The sequence below is a fragment of the Cajanus cajan genome, chromosome 6, assembly GCF_000230855.2.
Source record: "Cajanus cajan strain Asha chromosome 6, NIPB_CcT2T_4, whole genome shotgun sequence".
In the NCBI taxonomy this organism is placed as follows: Eukaryota; Viridiplantae; Streptophyta; class Magnoliopsida; order Fabales; family Fabaceae; genus Cajanus; species Cajanus cajan.
This window is the reverse complement of record NC_138522.1, coordinates 60,401,492-60,425,712: the sequence shown is the minus strand read 5'-3', so window position 1 is coordinate 60,425,712 and position 24,221 is coordinate 60,401,492. Positions and strand designations below refer to the sequence as shown.

At 32.3% G+C, this 24,221-nt stretch overlaps 4 protein-coding genes across 4 annotated transcripts; all 4 read right to left on the bottom strand.

The window, feature by feature from the left end:
* Positions 1 to 1,721: 1,721 nt before the first annotated feature.
* Positions 1,722 to 6,534, bottom strand: PGSIP6 (plant glycogenin-like starch initiation protein 6). Its single transcript, XM_020383602.3, has 10 exons — positions 6,075 to 6,534; positions 5,811 to 5,931; positions 5,126 to 5,311; positions 4,810 to 4,973; positions 3,727 to 3,834; positions 3,418 to 3,555; positions 3,193 to 3,327; positions 2,620 to 2,905; positions 2,392 to 2,515; positions 1,722 to 2,060 (listed from the first exon to the last, which is right to left on the bottom strand). Exons 1-10 carry the CDS (start codon positions 6,324 to 6,326, stop codon positions 1,919 to 1,921), a joined length of 1,656 nt encoding a protein of 551 aa, XP_020239191.1. The 5' UTR covers positions 6,327 to 6,534; the 3' UTR covers positions 1,722 to 1,918.
* A 1,975-nt stretch (positions 6,535 to 8,509) lies between these two features.
* Positions 8,510 to 14,541, bottom strand: LOC109818191 (Profilin family protein). The gene is made up of 9 exons (XM_029268780.2): positions 14,444 to 14,541; positions 13,960 to 14,279; positions 13,444 to 13,530; positions 13,050 to 13,238; positions 11,705 to 11,778; positions 11,509 to 11,578; positions 10,745 to 10,854; positions 9,012 to 9,126; positions 8,510 to 8,920 (listed from the first exon to the last, which is right to left on the bottom strand). The coding sequence occupies exons 5-9, from the start codon at positions 11,766 to 11,768 to the stop codon at positions 8,836 to 8,838; spliced, it is 444 nt and encodes a 147-aa protein (XP_029124613.1). The 5' UTR covers positions 11,769 to 11,778; positions 13,050 to 13,238; positions 13,444 to 13,530; positions 13,960 to 14,279; positions 14,444 to 14,541; the 3' UTR covers positions 8,510 to 8,835.
* A 949-nt stretch (positions 14,542 to 15,490) lies between these two features.
* LOC109818203 (hypothetical protein At1g04090) lies at positions 15,491 to 18,502 on the bottom strand. The gene is made up of 2 exons (XM_020383625.3): positions 18,096 to 18,502; positions 15,491 to 17,156 (listed from the first exon to the last, which is right to left on the bottom strand). Exons 1-2 carry the CDS (start codon positions 18,346 to 18,348, stop codon positions 15,595 to 15,597), a joined length of 1,815 nt encoding a protein of 604 aa, XP_020239214.1. The 5' UTR covers positions 18,349 to 18,502; the 3' UTR covers positions 15,491 to 15,594.
* A 3,441-nt stretch (positions 18,503 to 21,943) lies between these two features.
* On the bottom strand, positions 21,944 to 23,191 carry LOC109818209 (uncharacterized). Its single transcript, XM_020383638.3, has one exon. The coding sequence runs from the start codon at positions 23,171 to 23,173 to the stop codon at positions 22,115 to 22,117; it is 1,059 nt and encodes a 352-aa protein (XP_020239227.1). The 5' UTR covers positions 23,174 to 23,191; the 3' UTR covers positions 21,944 to 22,114.
* Between the last annotated feature and the right edge of the window lie 1,030 nt (positions 23,192 to 24,221).

The window sequence follows — 24,221 nt, the reverse complement described above, 5'->3', positions numbered from 1 at the left end:
CAAATATTAGATCGATAAATTCACACCTAATATAAAATTATTAAGTGGTATAATAATTAATAAAAGTTAGTAAAAAATATTTAAAAAATAATTTAAGAAAAAAGATAAACTTGTCTAAATTTAAATAATTAAAAACATTTAATATTGTACCTGTCTGAGGGGCACACTAGTAATTTTCTCGTACTCTGAGAGTCGAACGAGAGCTCCAATCGAATATTCCGGTGAGGGGGAGGTACCTGCAAAAGGCACTCCGATGCTCAAGTCAGGATAAGCACAGATATCGATGGTAATTAATGAACAATGACGTTACCTTGTGACATGAACTATTTATACTGACATTTATGAGCCCTGACTTCCCTGGACCTTGTGGCAGGATTACTGTATTAAGTAATACGCTTCTAATCGGCTTATTGGTGTGATTAACTCTTAACCCTTGATTAAAGATAATCCTTAATCATTGACTAAGGATTATATGTATTTATGGAGCATTCGGTGGTCGATCAGTTGTCGACTACCTGGTTCGGCCTTCCAGGTGCCGATCGAGTGTCAATCACCTGGTGGCCGAATGGTCTTACCAGTACAAATATAATTAATGAAATAACATGATATTCCTTTGAAATTGATCATTCTATTATTAATGATATATCGTATAATAATTTACAAATATGTGTGAAAAACACATGGAATTTATGTATAATAAACTAGTGAAATAATAGGATATTTTTATGTGGAAGTGGAATTTATCTAACTTCTCAACTAGGAATAGGATGCTGAATTTGTTTGTCTACAACCTATTCCTCACAAATTACTAGCATTTTCATGGCAAATAATTCCAGATGGGTTTCATCAAAAGCAAATTTGTTAACAAACGTGTGCGTTTTTTTGCGATAAAAATGATGGGGATTTCAGCTCATTTATTTATTCAGTGCAGGGTGCAGCTGTGTTAACACTGTTTAGGGTTTAGGGTGCGTTAATTTTTTAAAATGATTTTTATTACATTTTATTCTTTAAAATGAGAAAATTTCACTTTTAGAATAGCTACATGCTTTTAGAATATATCATATACAAAATAAAACTCGTTATATTCTTCTCGTCTAGCACATGAGAAGCTTTAAATTTGAGGTTAGCAATTTATAAGTTTCAGGTAACCTGTAATTTTGAAGTTAATTTATCAAATACAACCATGGTTTCTATATTTTCACTTTTCTTAATGAAATGAAAATATACATTACTATTTTTTATTCTATATCTCGGTAGAACCAGCAATTTAGCCACCGAGTGGCACCACTTGATACCTGGTCAAACAGACCTTGTGCAGTGCCATCATAACAATAACCTGCACAGCACGTTCAAGGAGCTAATTAAGAAAAAATGTTCATTTGCTTACTTTCTTAAAAGAAAAAAAAAACTCTCAACTGTAAAAGAAAATCCAAAATAAACTGACTCATTGCATTAAATGAAAATTAAATAGTCCTCAACAAAACTAATCATTCTTTATGAATCATAATTGTGTTTGATTACGACAAATCAATGAAGTGAACGAACTCAAAAAGCTCTCAATAAGTGAATAACACCTAAAAATCATTTTTACCTTCCAAAAGAAGCAACTATACGTTGCTTTGCTTTGCGTTCACTATAAAAAAAAAAACAATTGATTATTTTTCACCACGTATTCAATCCAGACACTGTAACTGTGTATAGCTATTTTATGAATCCATGTGTGATTTAAATAGAACAAGGTCATCTGTTGAAAGAATAACTATAATATTACAACAGGAACTCAGCAAAATACATTGTTAGAAGATAGACAAAAATTCCTTAAATACATTTCCCACTAGAACTAGAACAATGTTACAATGTAATGAGTAAAAAGGAAGGAAATATGGACCATAGTTTACATCACTTGGTACTGTCACAATCAACATAAGAAACACGAGGCATTACTTCGAGCAACATCGCGCTCATCAAAGCCTTTAAGAAATGATCGGATAGCAAGATGCTCAGAAGCGTATGTCATGAAAGAAGCCAATATTATGCCCCCAACAACCATCAAACCTAACCTGTTAAAAATAGAAATGTAAATGTAACTTCAAGCAAATATTTGATATCAACGCTGATCTTTTAAAACAACACATTTTATTTTGTTTGGTTGAAGAGAAAATGATAAGAGAAAAGTTTACTTTTAGAAATAAAAATTCAAAAAAAAATCATCTTCTCTTCAATGCGAAATTTTCTTTTCTCTGAAACATACAGTGGGTTAATATAGACTTTTGACATTATCATAGACAATGATAACAAAGACTTGCCATTGAAAACAAAGCTGCTTTTTGAAGAAAAAAAAATATAAGTATTTTAACTAGACTTGCCATAACATGTTAGAACACAAATTACCTAGCAAACAAGGCAGTTATTCCAAAAAGACAAGGCAAAGATGGAGCTGCAATGGCCAACAAGGCCATCCCTAAACCATAGTACCATGTGGCAACATCACAAGATGGCATCTGTCGTTGATGAACTGTAAATACAGATAAAATATAAATTAAAAAAATAAAAAGGATCTCAGTATTAAAATTAAATGAAAAACAGAACCATAAAGACGCTTTACTCTTGAGAACATACGTTTTTCTGAATCATGATCAGATGATTCAGGATGTGACAAGGAGGATGCTACTCGTGATCCCACTATTTTTCCCCACTGATAAACCAAACGGATATAGCCTCCAAATAATATAAAGAAAATTGTGAATGTCCATTCATACATCAAAAGCAATCCAGTCCATGGCATCACTTGCCGAGGAACAATCAAGAGAGCAAGTCCCAGAGACACCACTGCAACCATAAAACAGACGCAGACAGAAACACCACCCAAATAAGAAGGAACCTTGTACTGAGCACCATTTATGAGCTGTTAGACACCACAGAAACAAATCTTAGTATGTTGAAAATACATAATCTAAGCATTAAATACATCCAACTAGAGGATGTGCATCCTCTCATTTGAAGCCGTAACATGACCAGGTCATTTGATGATAGAATATAGATAATCACATAGACAACTTCCTGTGCAGTGTGGGACTCGGTATTAGGGATTTTAGGAAGCCCCACATGCAGTGTATTGTGTTTGTCTTCCATCAAATGATTTCGTCATGCAAGGTCCAAATCCCCAACTTGAAGACAGAAGAGAAAACCAACCTGATGGATTGAATTGGTTGTTGCTGTTGAAATACTAGTATATGCAAGTGGCCCATTTGATCTAATCCTATAATAAAGATGTTTGACTTGATCAAATAGTGAGCTTCTACAAGATGAACTGAAGTACCCTTGATTCTGCAAAAAATAGTATGCTATAACACTTACTAAAGCCCATTAGCTTAATGTTAAGAGATTGGACAAGAATATCAATCCATGATAGCTGACCTTTGTAAATAAATGATAGCAGAAGAACAGTAAGGCACAGAAAGGTAGCAGAAAGAGAAATTTCACAAGAAAACTGTCTTTAGGATTTTGGCCCCCTCCTGTTCCAGGAAGGGATTCCTCAAGCTGTTCCCTTACATCCTAAAGCATCCAACCAAGGTTAGAACAAACAAGTCAGCAAATTTTTGTAACAAGCTTCAACTGGGCAGACGTGATTACTTAGACAAATGTGGTCTTTACAAATATGAAGAAAAGAACAATTTTTATGATATTATTAACGGACCAAAAAAGGATAATTAGTTGCAAACATACCTGCCAGACATCAACAGGTTTCAAAAGCCAAGACGTCCACCAGTCCCAAGGCTTAAGGGGGCCCAGTGTATAGTGAATCACACGGAGTTCATTCTCATCAACCATCCACTGGATAGATCAACATGAATAGTTACAATGCTAGATAACAGAATTGAAAGATACAATACATATGAATGCTCAGAGACAAATACATATATTTGGTATGTGAATGTGAATGAGTTGTATTAAATATTCTACATAATACTTGTTATTCAGGGTAGGTTCCCTAAAACAGGACAGAATGAAACAAAAATCCTAACAAGAACCTGAGGTACGGATTTCTAATTCTAAATGAAATAATTTTCATACACCTATCACTAAATATAAAAATCAGCGATAACATTTCAGAATTGATGGAAAGCAAAAGTTTCTAAAGGACCTTACATGCCCAAAAACAAAGCTTCTAACAATAACTAAACCAAAATGAAAATGCCAAGATGACGGTGAATCTTAAGCTTTCTCGGGTCATCACCTTGGCTCATTAATAAGCTCAGATTAACAAGTGCAATTTCCAACTGCTATGTGTGTGTTTGGTTTTCCATTGGGAAAGAGCCTGATGTACATTTGACCGCAAACAACTAGTCATTACTTTTTCATTTGCATCTTGGGAATTTGTGCTAATGGAAAACCAAACTACTAAAACTACCACATTGCCAATAGTGAATTTTTAACCCTATAGCAGCACAAAATAAATCCTTTGTCAACATTTATGTAGGTCACTTGATACCAAAATTTATTCCAATGATCACAAAGAATATCAGTTGAAAGACAGTACATGTAAAACAATTAAACAAATCACATCATATGTATTGAACAATATTACAATAATTAAACATCATATACATGAAAGTGTAGGACTCTTTCAGACAAGCTAATCATAGATTTGTAAAAATGACCAAACCTGGTATGAGCTCCATCTCAAGTGAACTCAAATGAGAAGATCCAGCATAATTAAGTTAAAATGGGGAATATATCTCTCATGTCTCACTAACTCTAATTACTTAAAAGGAAAATACTATCCTCTCATTACCTATATTCTAGTACCTTGTTAGCAAGCATGTAAAGACCGACATCAGCATTATACAGTGTTGATAGTCGCTCCATTTCAGGAACGGGTCTGGATCTCAACACCTCTGAGGACAAATTTGGCTCAAAGACGTGTGCATTGGGAAATTCAGAGTAATATGAATTGAGAAATCCTTGATCGCCTGTCAAAGGGAGAAAGATAGATAAAGACCATTGTTAAAAAGCTATCAGGTTTAAATCGGCATCTAGCATATATGGTCCTTAAAAAAATAAAAATAAAAAAATTCTATAGAACAAAGTAATAGAATACATAACTACCCAAAAATTATTTTACCTCCAGTGTAAGATGCGGTAGTTTTTATTTTGCTCATCATGTCATTAAAAAGAGTTTCAGATGGCTCCACCACCATGACTCCCGAATTCAACCTCTCGGAATGCTTTAAATTTGCGCAGAATTTTCCACACTTGAAAAGATCATCAATATTTTTAACCACAATAGTGTCCGCATCTAGGTAAACAACTGCATATTCACATTCAACACATAAACAAATAAACCACACATTGCACAACTTATAAGAGAGAGCTTAAAACCCAAAACCTAAACTGTCTCCTCCAGTTTCACTTGATTCAAAAACAACTAACAACTACCGGGGAAATAAAAGGAAAAAGTTTAACTAAATGGCACAACATAGTAACTACTCACATTTCAAACACAGGAATTTAACTAGAATGCAGGATTTTATACACTGTCATTCAATCATAAATTGTTCCCGTGACAGAATACTCCTTAGCAATGAAAAACACAAATTGTCATTTATAATAAGTTTGTTGACTAATATAATAATAAATTTAAATCATACTAAAAAGATGATTTTTTATTAATTGACTGCGTAAAAGTCTTTATCCAGCGAGTGTATGACAATTAAACTCATAACCAAAATAGGAATTTTGAAATTCAATTCTTATTTCTACAACCATATGATGCATACACAAAAGACCAAAAGCAAAAAAAATGTTACCTTTCTTGTAGTCAGTCATGTTAAATATTTTGAGCTTTGTGTAGACACCCCAAAACCTCTTTGGACGCACTCGATTAGGATTAGCCAGTAAACTAATCATCTCCACTATCCACCCGTCAGCCTTCACAAAATTCAAACATAAATCCACCAAATAAACGGTTAAAAAACTCACAAACCACACAAAACTCGGGTGTCAACAGAAGGATAAAGTTCAAAATTTCAAATTTTGAGGAAGTCCCATTAAAAAAAGAAGATGATGATTACTCGGAGAAGGGATTTGGCATAATCAGAGACACCATCGGAGACCAAGACAACCATGTCCTTGTTGGATCCCGTGTTCCGAATTGATTTGCCGAGAACTCGAACGCCCAACAAGAACTCATCTCCGTACAAAAGAGTGACATATGCCTCGTCCGTTCTCTTGGTCTTGGATCCCACACTCCCTTCAAATTGAACACATAATAAAACTAGACAAAGTATCGAACATAACCAGAGTGTAACACCATTTGGTTTCATTATAACTCGATTCCGATTCTCCAGCCCCTCTTTGTTTTCGTTGGACTCTGACTTGGAATTTATAGTGGCAGCTTAATTAAAGGTTGGAACTTCGAAGTTGAATTCTTTTCTACGTGGTCTCTGACCAGAACTCTGGTGGTCTTCTCTGGCTGCGTGCTTGCGATTTGTGATCCACTGCAGTCAGTTCCACGGGAAAACGCTACCTCCTCTGTCATTTTTGGGGAATCCAAGAATAAATTGAAACAATTCTACGAAAGCCTTTTTTTTTTTTTTTCCCTGTTGTTTAACCCTTTGTTTGTTTGAAATTGGGTATGAGAAGAAATTTGACAAATATTTTTAAATTGATATAACTATTTAATATTTATAATCTACTTTATATTACAAATAAGAGTCTTAATTAAAGGAAAATAATTTTAATGATAATAAAAATAAGAATAATTTTAGAAACTACTTCATCTTCGTTAAACTACATATTATTTTTATATATTATTAAGCATTGAAAAATATTATGTGTCTTTGTAAAAAAAATTAAAACAGAACACAAAATTAAGGTATGAGACTTGAACTTTAAATAATTTATTTAAAAAACATAAATCATTATTATTTATTCAATTAATGTAAAATTCAAAATACTAATTGTTATATTCTTAATCGGTCCTTATTTGAATTTCATTTTTACAACTCAAATTTTGACATACTTTATTAATAAATAAAAAAATTATGTGTCATGATTTTCTACTCAATTTTAAAAGTCACGTGTCTTTAATTGAATTATTTTTAACATAATAAAATTGTCAATATTAGTAACACACACAAAAAATGTAATCTCTTTAATTTATTTTATTTATATATTTTGTCTAAGTCTAAAAGCATTCAAACAATATATACACTTATTAGTCCATATTAAATTTAAATATAAACCTTGTAAAATTTATCTCATTCAAATCTTCCATTATAAGTTTGAATATGTATCTATTTATTTTAAATAGCAAAATCTCTTTGTTTATTTATTTTTTTTCGTCCCTGTAGTATCCACCGTCGATAGTAGTGACTAATCTCTTCACTACGTTAGAAACACCTCAAAGAGTGGGATAGTTGGCCCCAAGATTTGTTTATTCTAACATATACTTTGTAATCTTTTATATCAAATCATTTCCATGTTTTCTTTATCATTAGTTGTCCGATCAATAATTTAGTTTTATTAAAATCTTAATGAATATTAAAATTTATTCTAAGATAAAATAATGATATTTCAATTTAAGATAGAAAAAAAAAATCTAAATTTAGAGTAATTACAAAAGACTTATCTCATAAAACAAATGAGTGAGTTTAAACTTATAATTTGTAAGATGTAAAATATTATCTTATTTCATTCCAACCTTTAGGACTTCCAGCTTTATATTTTAACATATTTGTCTTATTAACTAAATTTTTGGGTTTGATAATTTGATCTAATTCTCTAAACAATGATTAGGAACTTATTTGAACTTACAAGAGTAACTTATCACCGTTCAACAAGTTAAATTTATTTGAATTGTTTAAAAAATTACTTTTTTGGTGGAATTATAAAAAATGGGTATAAAATCATTTATAGTAATTACTTTATGTTTAAATTAACCAATTGTGAAGAGTAAAATAAAAAATAAGTTAACTATAAAATAACTTGATAACTTATAATCATAAACCCTAGATTTTTTTTCAAAAAATAACTATTTATCTTTTTCAAAAAATCCCAATAAAAATCAGAAGAAGAAAAAAATCAATTCTTCAAAATATATTGAATTAGAACATGGACGCAAAACTAATTCGCCTTTTTTATTGTGGACAATTTATAAGGAGATTGTGGTTTAGAGACTTGTGGAGGAATCTTAGCTGTAGCCATATTTTGATCCTGGTCATACCTACAAAAACATGGATATTTGTTGCTCTTAATTTAAGATTAATTATTTAGATGAACCAAGAATACTTATAAATACATTTTCTTCTGTTTTCCTGGCACATGGAGAGCATGTTTAGGAAAGATCATTTTTCTATAAATAATAATTCGTTTTCAAAAGCTCTTTCCAAAAATTCATAAAATTAATCAATTATTTCTTTAAAACAAGCTGAGCTAAAACCTTTTGTCATATAAACAATAAATTGACTTGAAAACAATTAGTGCCTCCTGTGGCAAATAAAAGCCGTGACAAATAATACTCACCTGTGACTTTGATTATACAAGAACAGATAGTAAGGTTAAATAGGACTAAGATTCCATCTCCTACGCAATTAGCCAACCCCTTTCGATCGACTTTGACCCTTCACAAGCTCTCTTGGAAGCATTCAGATACGTTCTCTACAGAAAATTTAACAAATATCTAAAGCAGATCTATCAAACTCAACTATTTCAGAACGTGAATCATACACAATGGCAGGACCTCTCTCATACCAACATTCTAAACAAAAACCGGAGTGAACAGAAAAAATTTAGCCCTTAGGTAAGTGAATGTTTCAGATCTGCAGGACCATTTCAAAGATTTTTTCGCCCTAATTGCCAAGTTAACTGATCAGCAGCTGCCATAGCACGAGATGCCGGACCAATGGAACCTTCATACCTGTGAAACTAAAAGATAAGCATACAGAGAAAGAGAGAAAAGTGCATCCGTAGTCCATGATAAACATGATGAATTTGAAGTATATACTTACAGAGCAACTAAGATATATGCTGCTGTTTGTATAACAATAGCACCTTCACCAGCAGGCTTTGATGTGTTTATACACCTTGCACTAAACCAGTTCTCATGAATTGACGTGACCAAGTCTGCCATCCAATTTTCCATTAGTAAAGTATAAGAAGATAAACTTCAATGCACCATGGCAGTAGATAAAGTTACACAGCAGAAAAAGTGTAATGAGCAAAAGACGTGCATCATCATCTCATCACATATAGAATAACATGAATTTCCAAATATATATCTGCAATCCAGGACATGATAAATTTGATAACCATTTTGTTTTATTTTTTTAAAAATAATAATAATTTAATTACAAGTTATTTTTAAACACATTCACCAATCCAAAATCGCATGATATTCACCGCCAAATTAATTAACCAGCCCGCTGAATAGTACAAATTCAAAGAGCAGCTAATTCAGATTAATAATGTTCAGTATAACTAATTTATTTGGTTCTTCACCATGAACTCGATGAGCATTATAGAATTCAGTATTCACCAAGGGTTTGTTTGGGAGGTGGGTTTAAGGAGGGATAGGAAAGGATTTCCTTGATAGGGAAATTTTTAAAAAGGGGAAAAAGGTTTGGGTTTTTTTCAAAAGCCTTCCACAACCATCCTGCACAACTCGAGTAACGGGTTGTAAAAAAAAGTATCAATTTAAACCTCAAGAATGTCTATCCAAATGCTGCAGCTCCCAATTAAACATGCTGCTGTCAGTGATTTACATCATTGATTGGCTGACCCTGTTTTGGTACTGCAAATCTGAGTATTCCTTGAATATCATTTTGTCGTTTGTTCCCAAGAAGGTGAAGGAAACTGGTACTTTGAATCTCGCTTGTTCTGAGTGTTGAATTCCGGGGACTAACAGAAACACCTTTCGAGAATAATGTGTACTTTCTGAACTTTGTATGCATGTTTCTGATTTTCTTCTCTCTGCAATGCATTTACATGAAAATGAACGGCTTTGATAGTGGTGGTGGTGTTATACAAATTTAGCCATTGGTGGTGATTTATTTTTGTAAAATCATAAGTGTCTGTGTATGTTAGAACTGTGTGGTAAAATGTGTTTTGGATGTGGTTGCCTTGAAGCATAGATCTACTTTTGCCATTTCTTCTTCTTAGGATTTTAATATCATATTTGTTGATTTATATTATATTTGGTCATTAGCCATTTGTTTCCTTCTCCAATTGAAACATCCATCCCCCATGTGTCCCACAATTACAGGGATTAGGCTCAGCAGATGCATCAGCGAGCGGCATTATATGAGTCCACGTATGAACACACACCTTGTGTGTTATTTACGATCTCCTAAAAATAATAGTAATGGAAACTTCCAACAAACACGCATTTTATTCACAGAGAACCAAATATACTCGAGCAATAAGTATAATTCCTTATCATAAATCTCCTCAGGCTCAACTAACCCCTTAAACCACTAAAAGATAGCAGCATAAAGTTCATAACTATACATGTAGGAGTAGAAAGCAGTTTATTATCCCTCACCAGTTATTGAACCATAGCCCAAATCTCCAAGAGTCTTAAACTTCTATAAACTAGATATGTGGGAGAATCCATAATATAATATATTTTTCAGTTCAGAAATTTCAAATGTACTTATCGTAGAGGGCATGAAAAAGTAAGTCAAAAAACAGAAAGCACCAAATAATTATTTAGGAAAACTAATACAGCTGTGTTTAAGCTTACACTGATTGGACCCAATAACGAAGAGCTCTGTCTGGAGTTTATTTTGTTTGACAAAGTCCACAAAGTGACTCAATTCAATGGGATTAGCTTTTATTCCTTCTTGTTCGGCACTGCCAACATCAAATAGTTCAATTGATAAAATATTTCTAGAAATAACATTAAGAAAATTCCAAAAATGAAATATAAGTGCGACAAAAAGGCCAGCATGAAGTTTACCAGGCACTGTATGCAATTTTTGAGAAACAAATACTAAAACTTCTTCAACCACTGATAGTATTAAAAAATAAAAAGAGATTTTGAAACAACAAACACAGAACAACAAACTCTTTTTTGTTTAGATAAAAAAACAATGTAACAATACAGCTTCTTCTGAACAGCTTTGCTGAACAGATACAGTAACATAACACCTTGGCACCTTGCTTAATAGGGGTAGCTTTGGGCACTTGATGGAGAATTCAATCAAATATGTTTCGAATGATAATAGTGGCCCTAGTGTTGTTGTTTCAAGTAGCAGGAGCAAAAACAAGAACAAAATCTTATCCCATTAGAAGGTGTGCCCTTAGAGCATAACTTAAAAATCTAATACTCCATCCAAAAGAGCTAGTATCAGTGAATTTACTATCATCATAAATCGGTACTGTCATGGAACCCTAGGACAAATAGTTCACATTTACATTGTTTATCGATTTTCACATATTTTTTCATCGTATTAAAAAAATAGCAGATAAAAATAAACCTGAAATTCATAAGAAGAATCTTCTTACATGGTAGATAACAATCGAGATGGTCCAGTGGGATCATAATTAATCAGCAAAGCAGCTTTTAACGGATGACCTAGGAGATACGAGGATCAGATAAATGTCACCAATTTTTTTATAATATTTATAAATTAATTTTTGAAACGGTGATATTAACATATGTATGCATGTCAGCGTCGGCTCAAAGCAAAATCTCGCTCACCAGAATAACCAATGTTTGTAGAAGCCCACTTATCCCATGTTTTATGCACAAAACCCCAATCCATTGCGCTGCGTCTGATAAGAAAATGAAAAAGGTAGCGAGTGCTAAGCCTAAGAGAAATGATTGATTGTAGGTGAAACAGTACACTGCCTTTTAGCATTGAGCATTAATGGGAAATTTCTGCCAAGTTTATATGTTTCATGAAATTGCTATAGCTCTGCTAGAATTCTTCTTTGACTATATTAATGGCAAAGCAAAATCTCTAGCATATGCTTAAAGAAAAAGATAAAGGTACCAAAGTCAATATTGCTGATAGGTGACATATTATATATAAGACTAATATTTAACTATTAGCATATATTCATTTATTTGACATATCTATGACTAATCATTTCACTGTGCATTTAACCTGTTTCACTAAATTAACATGCAGGATCAAAATCAATCCATTCCACTCTCATACATATATAAAAACTAGGCTATTAATTTGTTCCTCTGATATATATATATATATATATATATATATATATATATATATGTAAGTATTAACAATTATGATTTATTTATGGGTAACTTGTGTTTTAATTCCTAAATTTACTGATTATAATAAATATGAGGATCAAAGTCATTATTTTTTAAAGTATAGGACTAAGACCAATTTTGACTGAAATTTGAGGGACCTATAACATAGATTTCTCTCTATTTATTTATAATAGTTATTGAAACTTTTTTATATTTGATGCATTGTAATGTTAATCTTCAAGGTTGAACCTTATTGATTTCTTTTTCTATTTTTTTTTACCTCAAGTTAGTATATCTTCTCTCTATCAGATTTTTCCAATTTTGCACAGCTGCTACATCACTATACTGCTATCAATGATGTCACAAAAATTGAGCATTGAATTTAGTGTTTTTTCATGAAGATGGCGCTCATATCATAGAATTTCATGTTTATTTGAAATCTCAAGGGTAATGTACAATATGCATTTTCAATTCTAATACAAAAATATCAAAGATTGGCACATAAGATGAAGAAGAACAAAAGCCTTGTCCTGTTAAATGAAATCATTTACATAAATCACATCAGGCCATTCCGCTACATGCATGCAAGATGAACATGACAATAATTCATAATTTGGCAATTGTATAGACACGGGAAGAGAAAGAGCATATAATGATTTTATTTAATTAAAGTATCAAAAAGCAACCAACATCAATTTGCAGCAGAGATAAAAGTTGGGGAAAAAAGATGAAGCTGCCCAAGGTAACAACTTATAATAACTCTCTTCTGCCTTGAAAAATACCTATCATGAACCTATTTTTATATAGCAGAAATATACAATACCTTTGATAATTCTGCTGCAAAATCTGCCCCAAGTAAATTTTTGGCTATATCAGGTGAAATCACCCTACCAAACCATATAATGCACCGGAAGCCATCATCATATATATAAAGGCCCCTAGAGTCTAAGCTCTCTCCAGTCAAAGGTAACCTTCTTTCAACACTTTTTAAGTCATCAGCCGGTACAAATGCCTGGAACAAAAGGAAATAATTCATGCATCTGAAAGTTTAACCATATTATTGGTAAGTTTCAGGCAAAGCAATGTATACCTTCAGTAGATAAAAGTCTTTACAAAATATGGAATTCTATATGCAGTTTTTAGTCTGCATATATGCTAATTATTAACTGTTCTATAAAACAAAATTAAGCAAATATAAAGTTCAAGTAGAAATCCACCTGATAAATGCAGCACAAATGATCTAATCAACTGTCTCTAGAATTGCAGTAACGAATCCACTACAGTTTAGATGATTGAAATTTGACCTGACAAAGAAAATAACTCTAATCTCAATCTTCATTGATAAGGTAAGGAAGCTCTACAGCTCCAACTCTGTTCCTACTAGCATATATAGCAGAAAAATAATATCAATCCTTCCTTATACAATATTCAATGCTGTAATTTAACCATTGTTTATTTGCTTAAACGTAAATGTAATAATTGTGAGCATCTAAGATGCCATGTATTCCACCGAAATAATCTTGGTATAGATTTAATTATTGAACATGAATCTAGAGATTTCTGTAAATGCAATTTATTTAGTGAAATGTGGTCTACCACTTGCAGTCACTGTTCAATAACAGTAATATCTATATATATAGAACATTTATAAACCCAAATCAATAGCAAATTCAACAACGAATTCAATAAAAATTCAAAATGGAACCCTAATTTGAAAGAGAGAAAAAATGAACCTGAGTAAAGGGAGAAATCAAGAATACCGCACAAGAGGGAGAAAGCAAGGATCATAAGCGAGAGGCAAAGCAAGGATCATGAGCAAGAGAATCGCAAGAAAGTAAGCTTAGATCACGAGAATCGCAAGAAAGGAACATTACGAGAGAAGAGCGTCACGAGAGAGAGACTCCAAGCATCACGAGAGCGAGTGAGCACGAGCATTGCGTGCGAGAGAGTGAGAGGGTGTGAGCCAGAGTTTGAGAGCGTGTGTGCGTTCGCGAATGACCGAGCGTGAGCAGAGAAATTTCAAATTCTCCACTTTTTTACGGAATTTCAAATTCTACAAATTTAATTAATTAAAATACTCCATAAAAATAACAGAATTTAAATTTCTTTTTAAATCATTTATCCAAACAAATCATTTAATTGTAAAGTATTTAAAAAATTTTAACCCTATCCAAACACAATATAAGAGAAATGACGATGACTCGTAAATCTCAAAACCTGGATGCAGGACGAAGCGGAGAGTGAGTCACAGTCACAACTGAAAACGTTGCGACGTTCTGTAAGATAACAAAACAAGGAAGAAAATGTCTTTAAGTTCCGTTATATGAACTATGAACTATGAACTTCGAAGGACTTAAAAATGAGTAACTCTAAATTGTTCGAGACTAAATTATCCATATTAAATTCGTAAATTTTTACCAATGATATAAAAATACTGAATTGAATTTTTTTTACTGGTATCTATAATATGTAACTATTATAAAGGTGATTTTTTTTATGTATACAATTTCGTGTATTAATTTATATTTTAAAGAAATTGGCATTACAAAAGTACAAATTACCTACTCTTTACAAGTTTCAATTAATTATCCCCTTTTATTTTTTATTTTTTAAAAATAAGGAGGCACTCCCGTAGTAAATACATAATATTTATTATTTCCTTTTAGATGAAAGATGATGTATACATATTTATTCATTTATTAAATATTTTATTTTCTTGATTATATAAATTTAATATTTATATTGATATTTATAAAGATTATAATATTATATTTTTATTTAATCTAGTTTAACATAGTTGTTTAAATTAGATTTAACAAATAATAAAAGAAACATGATATATGAGAATAATTTTGTTTACATATTCTCCATTCTCTTTTCTTCTGAAAGCTACTAATTTATTTTCTTCTTTCTTTCTTGAAACTTCCAAATAATAGAAAGATTAAAAATTGTCATATTTTCGTTCCACTCAAGATCCTTTCTTCCCTGACCTGTTTCATCAAACCAAGCAACAGATTAGTGTGATACTATTTAAATTCTTCCTTCCACAGAGGCTCCAAACTGACAAAGAAATTAATTTTGATCGCTTTTTATTTCCTCCACAATTTTCGTTTCTATTTTCCATAAAACGGAATACAGCATTGAAATTAAAGCCTTGCCTAACTGTTCCCTTTGGACTCTAAACCAGTCCTTAAAGTAATCCTTCCTATAAATACCTGGTTTGTTCAATTTTAACTTAAGAATTATATTATACATACATTTAAATGAAAAAAGAAAAACACCAATTATATTTCGTGTAAAATATGATTCTTAAGAACATGGTGGTAGCAGAGAATTAGCATAGCATGTAGCAGAGTAACAGAGAAGTATTAGTAACACTTTTCATCTCCTACCCAATTGGCCTTTCCCTTTGGACCCGTTGGCCCCTCCTCACCATAAAGCTCCGTGGGAAACAACTCAAACAAATTCACCACAGAAAATCTAATAAACACCGGAAGCATGTCAATCAACTTATCTATTTCAGAACGCGAGTCATACACAATGCTAGGACCCCACTCTCTCATATACTGCAACCAACATGGTTCTTCAATACCAAGATACTCCGCACCAACAACCTTGTATCTGGTGCTTGAATCCACACTAAGTTCACTTCTACCTGCTTCATTCCTCACTCCTATTCCAATTTTTGATGCTCCCTGAAGGTAAGTCCCCGGGTGAGGAAAACTTGCATGGCCATGCCTTGATGAATAGACAATTGCTTTGTTTCCCTCAACAAACTCAAGATCGCATGCATCAACCCATTCTCCTCCACTATGCTGAGAAAAGAACACTGACCATAATTCTCCTGTGAAGTTGCTTACACGAAGAGTGAAGTGCTCCCAGTCACCAACATGTTCTCCTATCTTGTTCATCTCAAAGTTCACCAGCCCCACTTTAAGTATGGCAGGTCCGTTGAAGGGACAAAAAACCCACATGGCAATATCAGTAAATGTTCCTCCCAAAGCTGGTTTCACATGTACATACAGTTCTGCACTCTCTATGTTCCCCTTTTTTACATTGTTTCTATCATCATCATCAGTAGGCAAATCTATCCAATAAGCACCATCATTTGTTCCTCCACTAGGTAAGTTTGACCCTTGGTAATCTATTGCTTTACCCTTCTCACTGCCTTTTGAATATACTAGTGCTCCGTTTTTAAAAAACCATTGCACTGATGATGGTAAGTATGTCTCATCAGGGTGGAAGAACACAGTGGGGCCATAATGGTTAATGAGTGCATGAATTTGGTTTATGTTTGGCATGGCATGTAAGGTGGAGTCAAGATTCTTCAAGCAAGCAATATCTGCCACTTGATTAGAGTCAGAATAGGTGCTGCAGAAGAATGTTCCAACCGAGACACCTTTACCCCACATACCTCTTTCACAAGGCCGTGTGTTCCAAACCTTGGATGAAATTTTGGAAAACTTTGAGTTCATAGATAGTAATAGATCACAAGTCTCACATGTTTCTGTCAAATCTGCTCGCACACATCTAATTTCTTCAACTTCAGGCTCATCTGGTTTGCTAGAGACTACTATGCCCATGGCTTTGTACCCCACAGGAGGGTTTGGCAACCAAAAATAACCACATCCATCATGTGGTGAATCAGCACTCCATATTAAGGAGTAGTTAATTGGTTTTTTAAGAGCTGGAGATTCAGGTTCAGGAAAAATTTCACTAGCCACAAGAACATGTCCTCTCAATGGCTGAGCATTGGACTGGCAATAGTGACCTAGGCAAAAAAACCCATCCGGAATCTCCGAAGGTTTGTAAAATGTGAAACCCTGTGATTTAGCATGCGAACTTGTGCAGCTCCAAACTCTCTCAAACTTGGTTATTTTTAAAACTTCTAGTCTTCCAAGGCTTATTCTTCCACTAGCAAAACCACCACCTGATGTCATGTCATTCGCAAGTTTAGATGAAAAATATAATTAGGCCACAAACATTTGATGGAAAAGCAATACAAAATCAAATATATAATTGAAGAAATATTGATATCAAGAATTCATCTTCAATGTCTGTATGGTAGTCAATTTTGCAATAAGGGCGTGTTATTTGATGCATTAATTAAAAGGCAAAGAAACATCCATCAATGGGATCATGAAGAATAAGCTGCAGAAAATAAGAAGTCTCAGTTATAATTATTAGACATTCATAAAGTGGAGTCAGGATAAGAAATTCTAGATGCAGTAGAAGAATAGGCAAGTCAAGTAGTGCTTTGTTTTCCGTAACAAAGACAAGATTTTTCAACCATTTGTTGAAGCAAAAGCAGTATGTAGAGCATTGCCACAGTTTTACCTCCAAGAAAAAAAGGGGAGGGGTTTTCTGCTTCTCTACATTGATTTGTGATTGTGAGACAACATGCAAAATGAAGGACAACCATACAAAACAACATGCCCAATTATTGATTGCCATCAGTTGGACAATTCCAATCAGTATCTAAATTAGTATCACATTAAAGACACTATGTCCACTGCCTTCAGGGCAGGCTGAGGGAAATTAAGATAAGACAACTCAGTACCATATATTATTTCATTTGCAAAGAAATAATTATAATTATATCTTAAAATATTAAGCAAGATGACAAAATAAATATTATTGCAGCAAGAAGGATTATCCATGATTATCAATCAAGAGATACAACATATAAAAGTAAGTTGGTTCTCTCATTTGTTTGGATCAACAAACACTCTTGCATAGATGAGGAGAGAGAGTCTGATAGATGAAAGCATCAGTGGGAGAAAAAAAAAAAAAAAAAAAAAAAAAAAAAAAAAAGGAACAACATGGTCTAACTATATTCTTCAGAATTTGAAACACAAAAAGCACAGACCTTGTGGCCATTGTGGAAGAGGAGCAGGCAGAGAGAAGGGCTCTGGCTGAGAAGGGTAGGATTGAGGAACACTGTTCCACCAAAAACAATCACAACCAAACATCTCTAACACTATCAGCAGAGAAAGTGGTAAAGATGGTTTATTCTTCAGAGTCGTCTCTCCAAAACTCTCAATCAAGAGAGAGAGAGAGAGAGAGAGATTTTTCTTTGGCTCAAGGGAAAACCGGAAAAGACTTGTACAACTTTCCAACATTTATAACTGCGTTGACTAGTAAAAACAAAGAGAGAATAATAAGTGGAATAATCCGAAGCCAAGAGCATTGGAGAGTGGAGAGAAGGAAAACATGGTACATTGAATTTGCTTATTTGCTTCCACTTCCAGGCTTTTGTCTTCACACGACCTTTCTCCCAACGCTGCAACTCTTCAATTATTGGCTCTGTTGCTGACTCATCGTACATATCTCTCATGACCAAATGTTGGAAGAATAACTATTTTCTAATTAAAAATTAGGATTCAATTTTTTTGTTTGAGTATATAATCACTACTAAAGTTACACTTTATCTTTTTAGGTCACAGGTGTTACTAAAAAATCATATCATCTCCTATTTTCTTTTCCCACATATAAATCATCTGCGAGGGTGAACAATACAAGAGAATTGATTAGATTTTTATTGGCACTAACCTAATTGGTAGTTGGTACTGAATTTAATTTTGATGTACAATATATAGATAATAATTTATTTTATATAATTAAATTTATAATAAATAAGTATTTTTTATGAATAATAAATAAATAGTCTTAAATATATAAATTATATTTTAGTTTTATGATAAATAATTTATGTGATAAAAAAATTAATTATTGATAATATTTTAAAATATATATAAAAATAATATATTTAAAGAGATAAAAAGTTAAAATATATAAATAAATATAAATATATATATATATAATAATAATAATTTTTGAATTTTGAAGATAAAATTGGGATGGTATGCACATGGTCCTATATTTAAATTCTAGTATCAGATATTACTTATTATATAATAAATCATTTATTTGATATAAAAAAAATCTATATATGAGAGTGAATGTAAACTTGAGTTAATGGGAAGAGTGAAACATTTACAAAGGAGATAATTATTGTAATTTATATGTGGAGAGTGATTAGAATTTTAAAATAAAATAATTTTAAATACAACAGCATCATCTAAATGTTATATAAAATTAAAATAAAAAACTTACAAAGTCAAATTCTTGTATTTACAAAGCAATACATAAAAAAACATTAATGTAAAACCAAATAAACTAGTATGTTATGTATCGTATAAATATGAAGATGTAAGTTGGTTAAACTATATGTAAACTATATTAGGTGTCAACTAGTTAAATGCTCAATTAGATTTATTTATTTAATTAAATAAAATATTTAAAATTAAACTATTTTAAAGTGAGTTAAATTCAAATCTTGTCGGTTCAACATTAGTAGTTCATGAATAATTCATTTAAAATAAGTTTGATTATTAGTACATTTATTTCAATAAAGATTTTATAAATAAGAATAATTTTAAGATTTAAACAACTTTTTTATTAGTTTTTTTTTTCTTATTAAGAATATTGTTGAACTTATTAAATTAGAAGCTAATGAATTTTGAAAGTTTTCATATAGTGGGGTAAAAATCAAACACAATTTTTCGTGAATAGATCAATTTTATAATATGTGAATGCAAAATATTTAACCATTACACCTTAAATCCTATATAAATTTTTGTTTAGGGTTTGGAAATCAAACACGGAATTTCCCATCGTGTTATCATATTTACTAATTTTTTCTTTGTCTAACTGTTTACTAATTTTTTTTTTTATCTACAAACATTCAACTTTGTATCAAAATTTAGATATATTACTTAACCAAGTGAGTTGGGCCCTTGATTATTTACAGGCTGTTTAATTGTTAGTGAAAATTTCCTGCCAACGTGGACCATAATGAAGAGGATGATCCATCAGGAAAGAAAAATCAAATGAAGTGGATCAAGCGAAAACAAAACAACAAACAGAAAAGGCGATTTGTGGGTCACAAATATGAACTGATTGTGGGTGTTACTATCAATTTGGTCCCACCATTAAGCCTCTGTTTGTTATGTTATGAAAGCAGATAATCCTAAAAAACCACGTTGGTTTCCGCGGTAAGAACTATGTGGTGCTTGCTCGTTTGATACTCAGAGCATAAGTGTATTTAAAAATATGATTCGTTAGATTTAATATTTATAGAAATATTATAAATTTAAAATAATTGAAATAAAAAAAAAAATAACTGTTATCATAAATACACATCTTATTTTGTAAACAGTTTCAATCAGCTAAAATATCCAATTATAATTTATCTCAAACTTTTTTTTATAGGAGCTCAAACATGCTCTAAAATCTTAATACAAGACTAATATATGCATAAAAAAAACTTAAATGGGTTTATTTATTTAACTGTTACTCTGTTAGTCCGCTTTAATTAAATATTTTTTTATATATAATTTCAGTTATTTATTTTAATATTTAATTTTTTGAAAAAGTAACTATTTTTTTTTATATTTTCATTTAGGTTTGGAAGCTAACTTCCACCAGTTAGGAATGTAAGTGGATTGAAATTAAATTCTAAAATAAATTTATTAATTTGACATTATTATCAATTCAAAAAATTAATATTAATTAATATAAAATAAAATTTAAAATAAATATATTATATTATTACAAGTGACACTAAATATTATTATAAATAAATTATCATTTAAATATTATTATAATTATTATTATTATTATATATGACTAAGTTGGATCGGGTCAATAATAAGTTAAAAATATAAAATTTATTACTTATTCTATATAATATCGAGTTTTGATCGGGTTAAACTAGATCTGATCTAAATATTAAAAAAAAATCCAATCCAAACTCATTTAATTAATTTAGATCAATTCAGATTCGCGAATTATCTATATTCACTTGCACCCTACCAAATAACTTGTGAACCACCTATTTTATTTTATTGGCCGTTTCACTTTGTGGGAAATAAGGACCCTTCAAACCTCTAGCAAAAATAAATGCACTTCAATCATGTTGAATGTACTTCAACCTGCAGTTATATAGCATTCACATTTACATAATTGCTGAAATAAAATGTTTTTAACTTAACAAGTGAATGACAAATTTTTTTAAGAAGTGTATGATTATCTTAAGTGATTAATAATTATGTTACCTTCATAAATTGAGATATTTTAAAATAGTTATTTTTTAATGAATTAAAAATGTAATTAGTTGCCATGTATTTATTTTTTCTTATTAAAAAACATTAAAAAAAACTGGTATATTTTTTTCTTAACATGAGTTATCTCTCTTCTTTAATCCAATTCAATGTTTAACCACAAAGGAAGATAACAGTGAACTTACATTGTAACGAAGGTAAATAGATATATCTTTTCATTTTAATTAAATTATTAGTATATATTTAAAATACTATATTTTATATATTTTTGAATTTTATATTAAATATACTAATAATTATTAATCCTGACATTTATATTTTTTTCTTTGTATAATGATAATAATAATAATAATTTCTTAAAAATTTTGTTACACTAATATAGAGTCTTGTATTATAGATGACAAAGGTGCTTACTTGAGTGTGTTTGTCGGTTGTTTTGACTCATGCTCTATTGTATTTGTCTATACAGAATTACATGTCATTTCAAAGGGTCTTATCCTCCACGCACTTCCAATTATCCAATTATTGTAACATCTACCTCCAGTTCACTTTCATCACCGCACCATGTCTTACTACTAAAAAATCTACATAATTAACAAAAATTTTAATTTTATTGAAAAGCCTTGTAAAGACAGAGAATAAATATGAGCGAGAGGAGAAAATGAAACAAATAATTAAAAAGGTATATCCATCCACATCCTAACTACGTGGATATCTTATGCATGCATGCGATTAAAATACAACAATTTTCTCACGTGGCTAGTCAATTATAGGAGTTATCGAAAGTGTGTTCAGAGGCAGAGCCACCGGTGACTCGACCCTTTCCACCACCGTTCCTCTTCCCGCGGTTCCCCCCGCCGACAGTAATCGAAATCTCAACCCCAAACACCGTCCCGAAGCACGAACATGGCCCGCCGCGCCCCCCACCACGCCGCGGCGTCTTACCAACGCGCTTCGGCGTCGGCGTCGGCGTCGGCTTCAGCATCTGCCTTTCATCCTCGTAATCCTCATAAGCCGGAGATAGTTCACTCCTCCACCTCTGAATCTTCGTGCTCATCCCCTCCGTCGCAGTACTGTTACTCTCCGACCACCCATCAAGCGTTGAACTCTCCGCCGTCCCCGGCGGAGGCGGCGGCAGCATGGGGTAGCACCCCTTCATAATCTTGGCCGCCACCACCGATGGCGAAGGCCCCGCGGCGTTAAAAAACCCTCCTTTCCGCACACCAACTTCCGAGTCCTCCTCATCGTAGCCATAGCCATTGTGTGCGTAATCGTTGACGGTGGAGTCGTTATCGTCGCTCCGGCTACGTTGCATCGTCAAAAGCGAGTGTTTTTCGCTATAACTACAAGTGTCGTCGTCCGCGGTAGAGGAGCTGAGTTCGGAATAGAGGGGCATGCTGCGCATGGTGCTGTCGAGAAGCGCGACTCCGATGTTAAGAATCCCTTGGGGCCGACCCGAGGGTCGGCGAATCTGAAGCGCCACGAAGCTGAGCTTCGGTTTTCGGTTCGGAGGGAGGAAGTTGCTGACGAGGACACCCACAGTTCCGATGAGGACCTCACGGAGCCACACGGAGGAATATATTTCGATCATGACAATGGAGTTTTTTTCCGAGTTTAGAAAGTTGTTGTCTACGCGGAACACGAACTTCTCGTTCCACGTGGGATTCGTGTCCCCCTCTACGTCTGTTTGGGTCACGAGTTTGCGGTCTGGGTGGACCCAGGCCACCGCGTAGGCCCGAACGGGCTTGGAGACTTGGGCCAGGTCTTGGGCCGATATGACGTTGATTTCTAGAAGCTGATATGAGGGTGGAGCCTTCGCCATAATGAATGGTGTAATAGCAAATTCTAAATTGTTAGGGTGGTCGGTCACAATCAAATTCACACACTAACCCCTCCTAAATTGCTTCCAGATGTCTCTTCCTTTCCTTCTTTATTATATTGAAAATATTTGGCCTGATGGAGAGGTGTCATGCGTCTCCCTTACAGACTGCATGGCCAAAGAGGTTATTTTGTTTTAACCAATGACAATGACAACAGAGACTTTCCTAACTGACCCAATTAATATTTCTAGTATTTTGAACCAGTCTCATCCTTGGTTTAAGAAACTTCTTGAATTTCGTAATTTTTAAGGGATGCTGTTGGTAGAATAGGATTAATGATATGTATGTACAGTATGGTTTTAACTGGTCTGGCTAAGAATGCAGAAGGGGTTGTCTTGCATGCGTAACGGCTCCAATGTCTTCAACAAATTTGGTTTTTCACCCCTATTTCAATCTGACGCAGATTGGTTTAAGATTCGGCTGATTCTGTTGGGAATGATGCCATGCGTCAAATTAATTAGGCTTCAAATAAATAGTATGCCTGAAGTTTAAAATATGAATTCAATGTAATTAAAATATTTTAGTCTAAAACATAAATTTAGGCATAAAGTATAAATTTAATCAATTCAACAATTAAATTTGATTTATTTTTACAGGAGTGGTGATAAATAAATTATTCTTTTCCCTTCAAGACTAAGATGATTTTTAATGATAAGTAATGTAATGAAAACAAATAATTAGAATAAAATCTTTCTATATATATGTGTATTCCGCATGTAAAAATAAATATTAAAATTTAAGAATTAATTTCAAGTTAATACTCCCTCTAAACTTATAAATAAACAAAATGATTAATTTCACATAGATTAAGAAATTTAATTAAAAATATTTAATTTAATTTTTATAATTTCATATAAAATATGTATTATATTTTTTTAAAATATCTCTCAATCACATTTATTGTTAATAATGCTTTTATTTGTCATCTTGAAAACATCTCTAAATTAAGAGTGTTAAATAAAGTTAACTTGATTATAACTTAAATATATT

Coding starts and splice junctions, on each gene's coding strand:
- PGSIP6 (XM_020383602.3), bottom strand. CDS start 6,326: ATGAAACCAAATGGTGTTACACTCTGGTTATGTTCGATACTTTGTCTA. Junction 5,932..6,074: donor ATGCCAAATCCCTTCTCCGA/GTAATCATCATC, acceptor AATTTTGTGAAG/GCTGACGGGTGGATAGTGGA. Junction 2,516..2,619: donor TGATCATGATTCAGAAAAAC/GTATGTTCTCAA, acceptor CTGTATTTACAG/TTCATCAACGACAGATGCCA.
- LOC109818191 (XM_029268780.2), bottom strand. CDS start 11,768: ATGGATTGGGGTTTTGTGCATAAAACATGGGATAAGTGGGCTTCTACA. Junction 10,855..11,508: donor TCTCGATTGTTATCTACCAT/GTAAGAAGATTC, acceptor TGATGTTGGCAG/TGCCGAACAAGAAGGAATAA. Junction 9,127..10,744: donor CGTTATTGGGTCCAATCAGT/GTAAGCTTAAAC, acceptor ATTGGATGGCAG/ACTTGGTCACGTCAATTCAT.
- LOC109818203 (XM_020383625.3), bottom strand. CDS start 18,348: ATGTTGGAAAGTTGTACAAGTCTTTTCCGGTTTTCCCTTGAGCCAAAG. Junction 17,157..18,095: donor TCTTCCACAATGGCCACAAG/GTCTGTGCTTTT, acceptor ACATGACATCAG/GTGGTGGTTTTGCTAGTGGA.
- LOC109818209 (XM_020383638.3), bottom strand. CDS start 23,173: ATGGCGAAGGCTCCACCCTCATATCAGCTTCTAGAAATCAACGTCATA.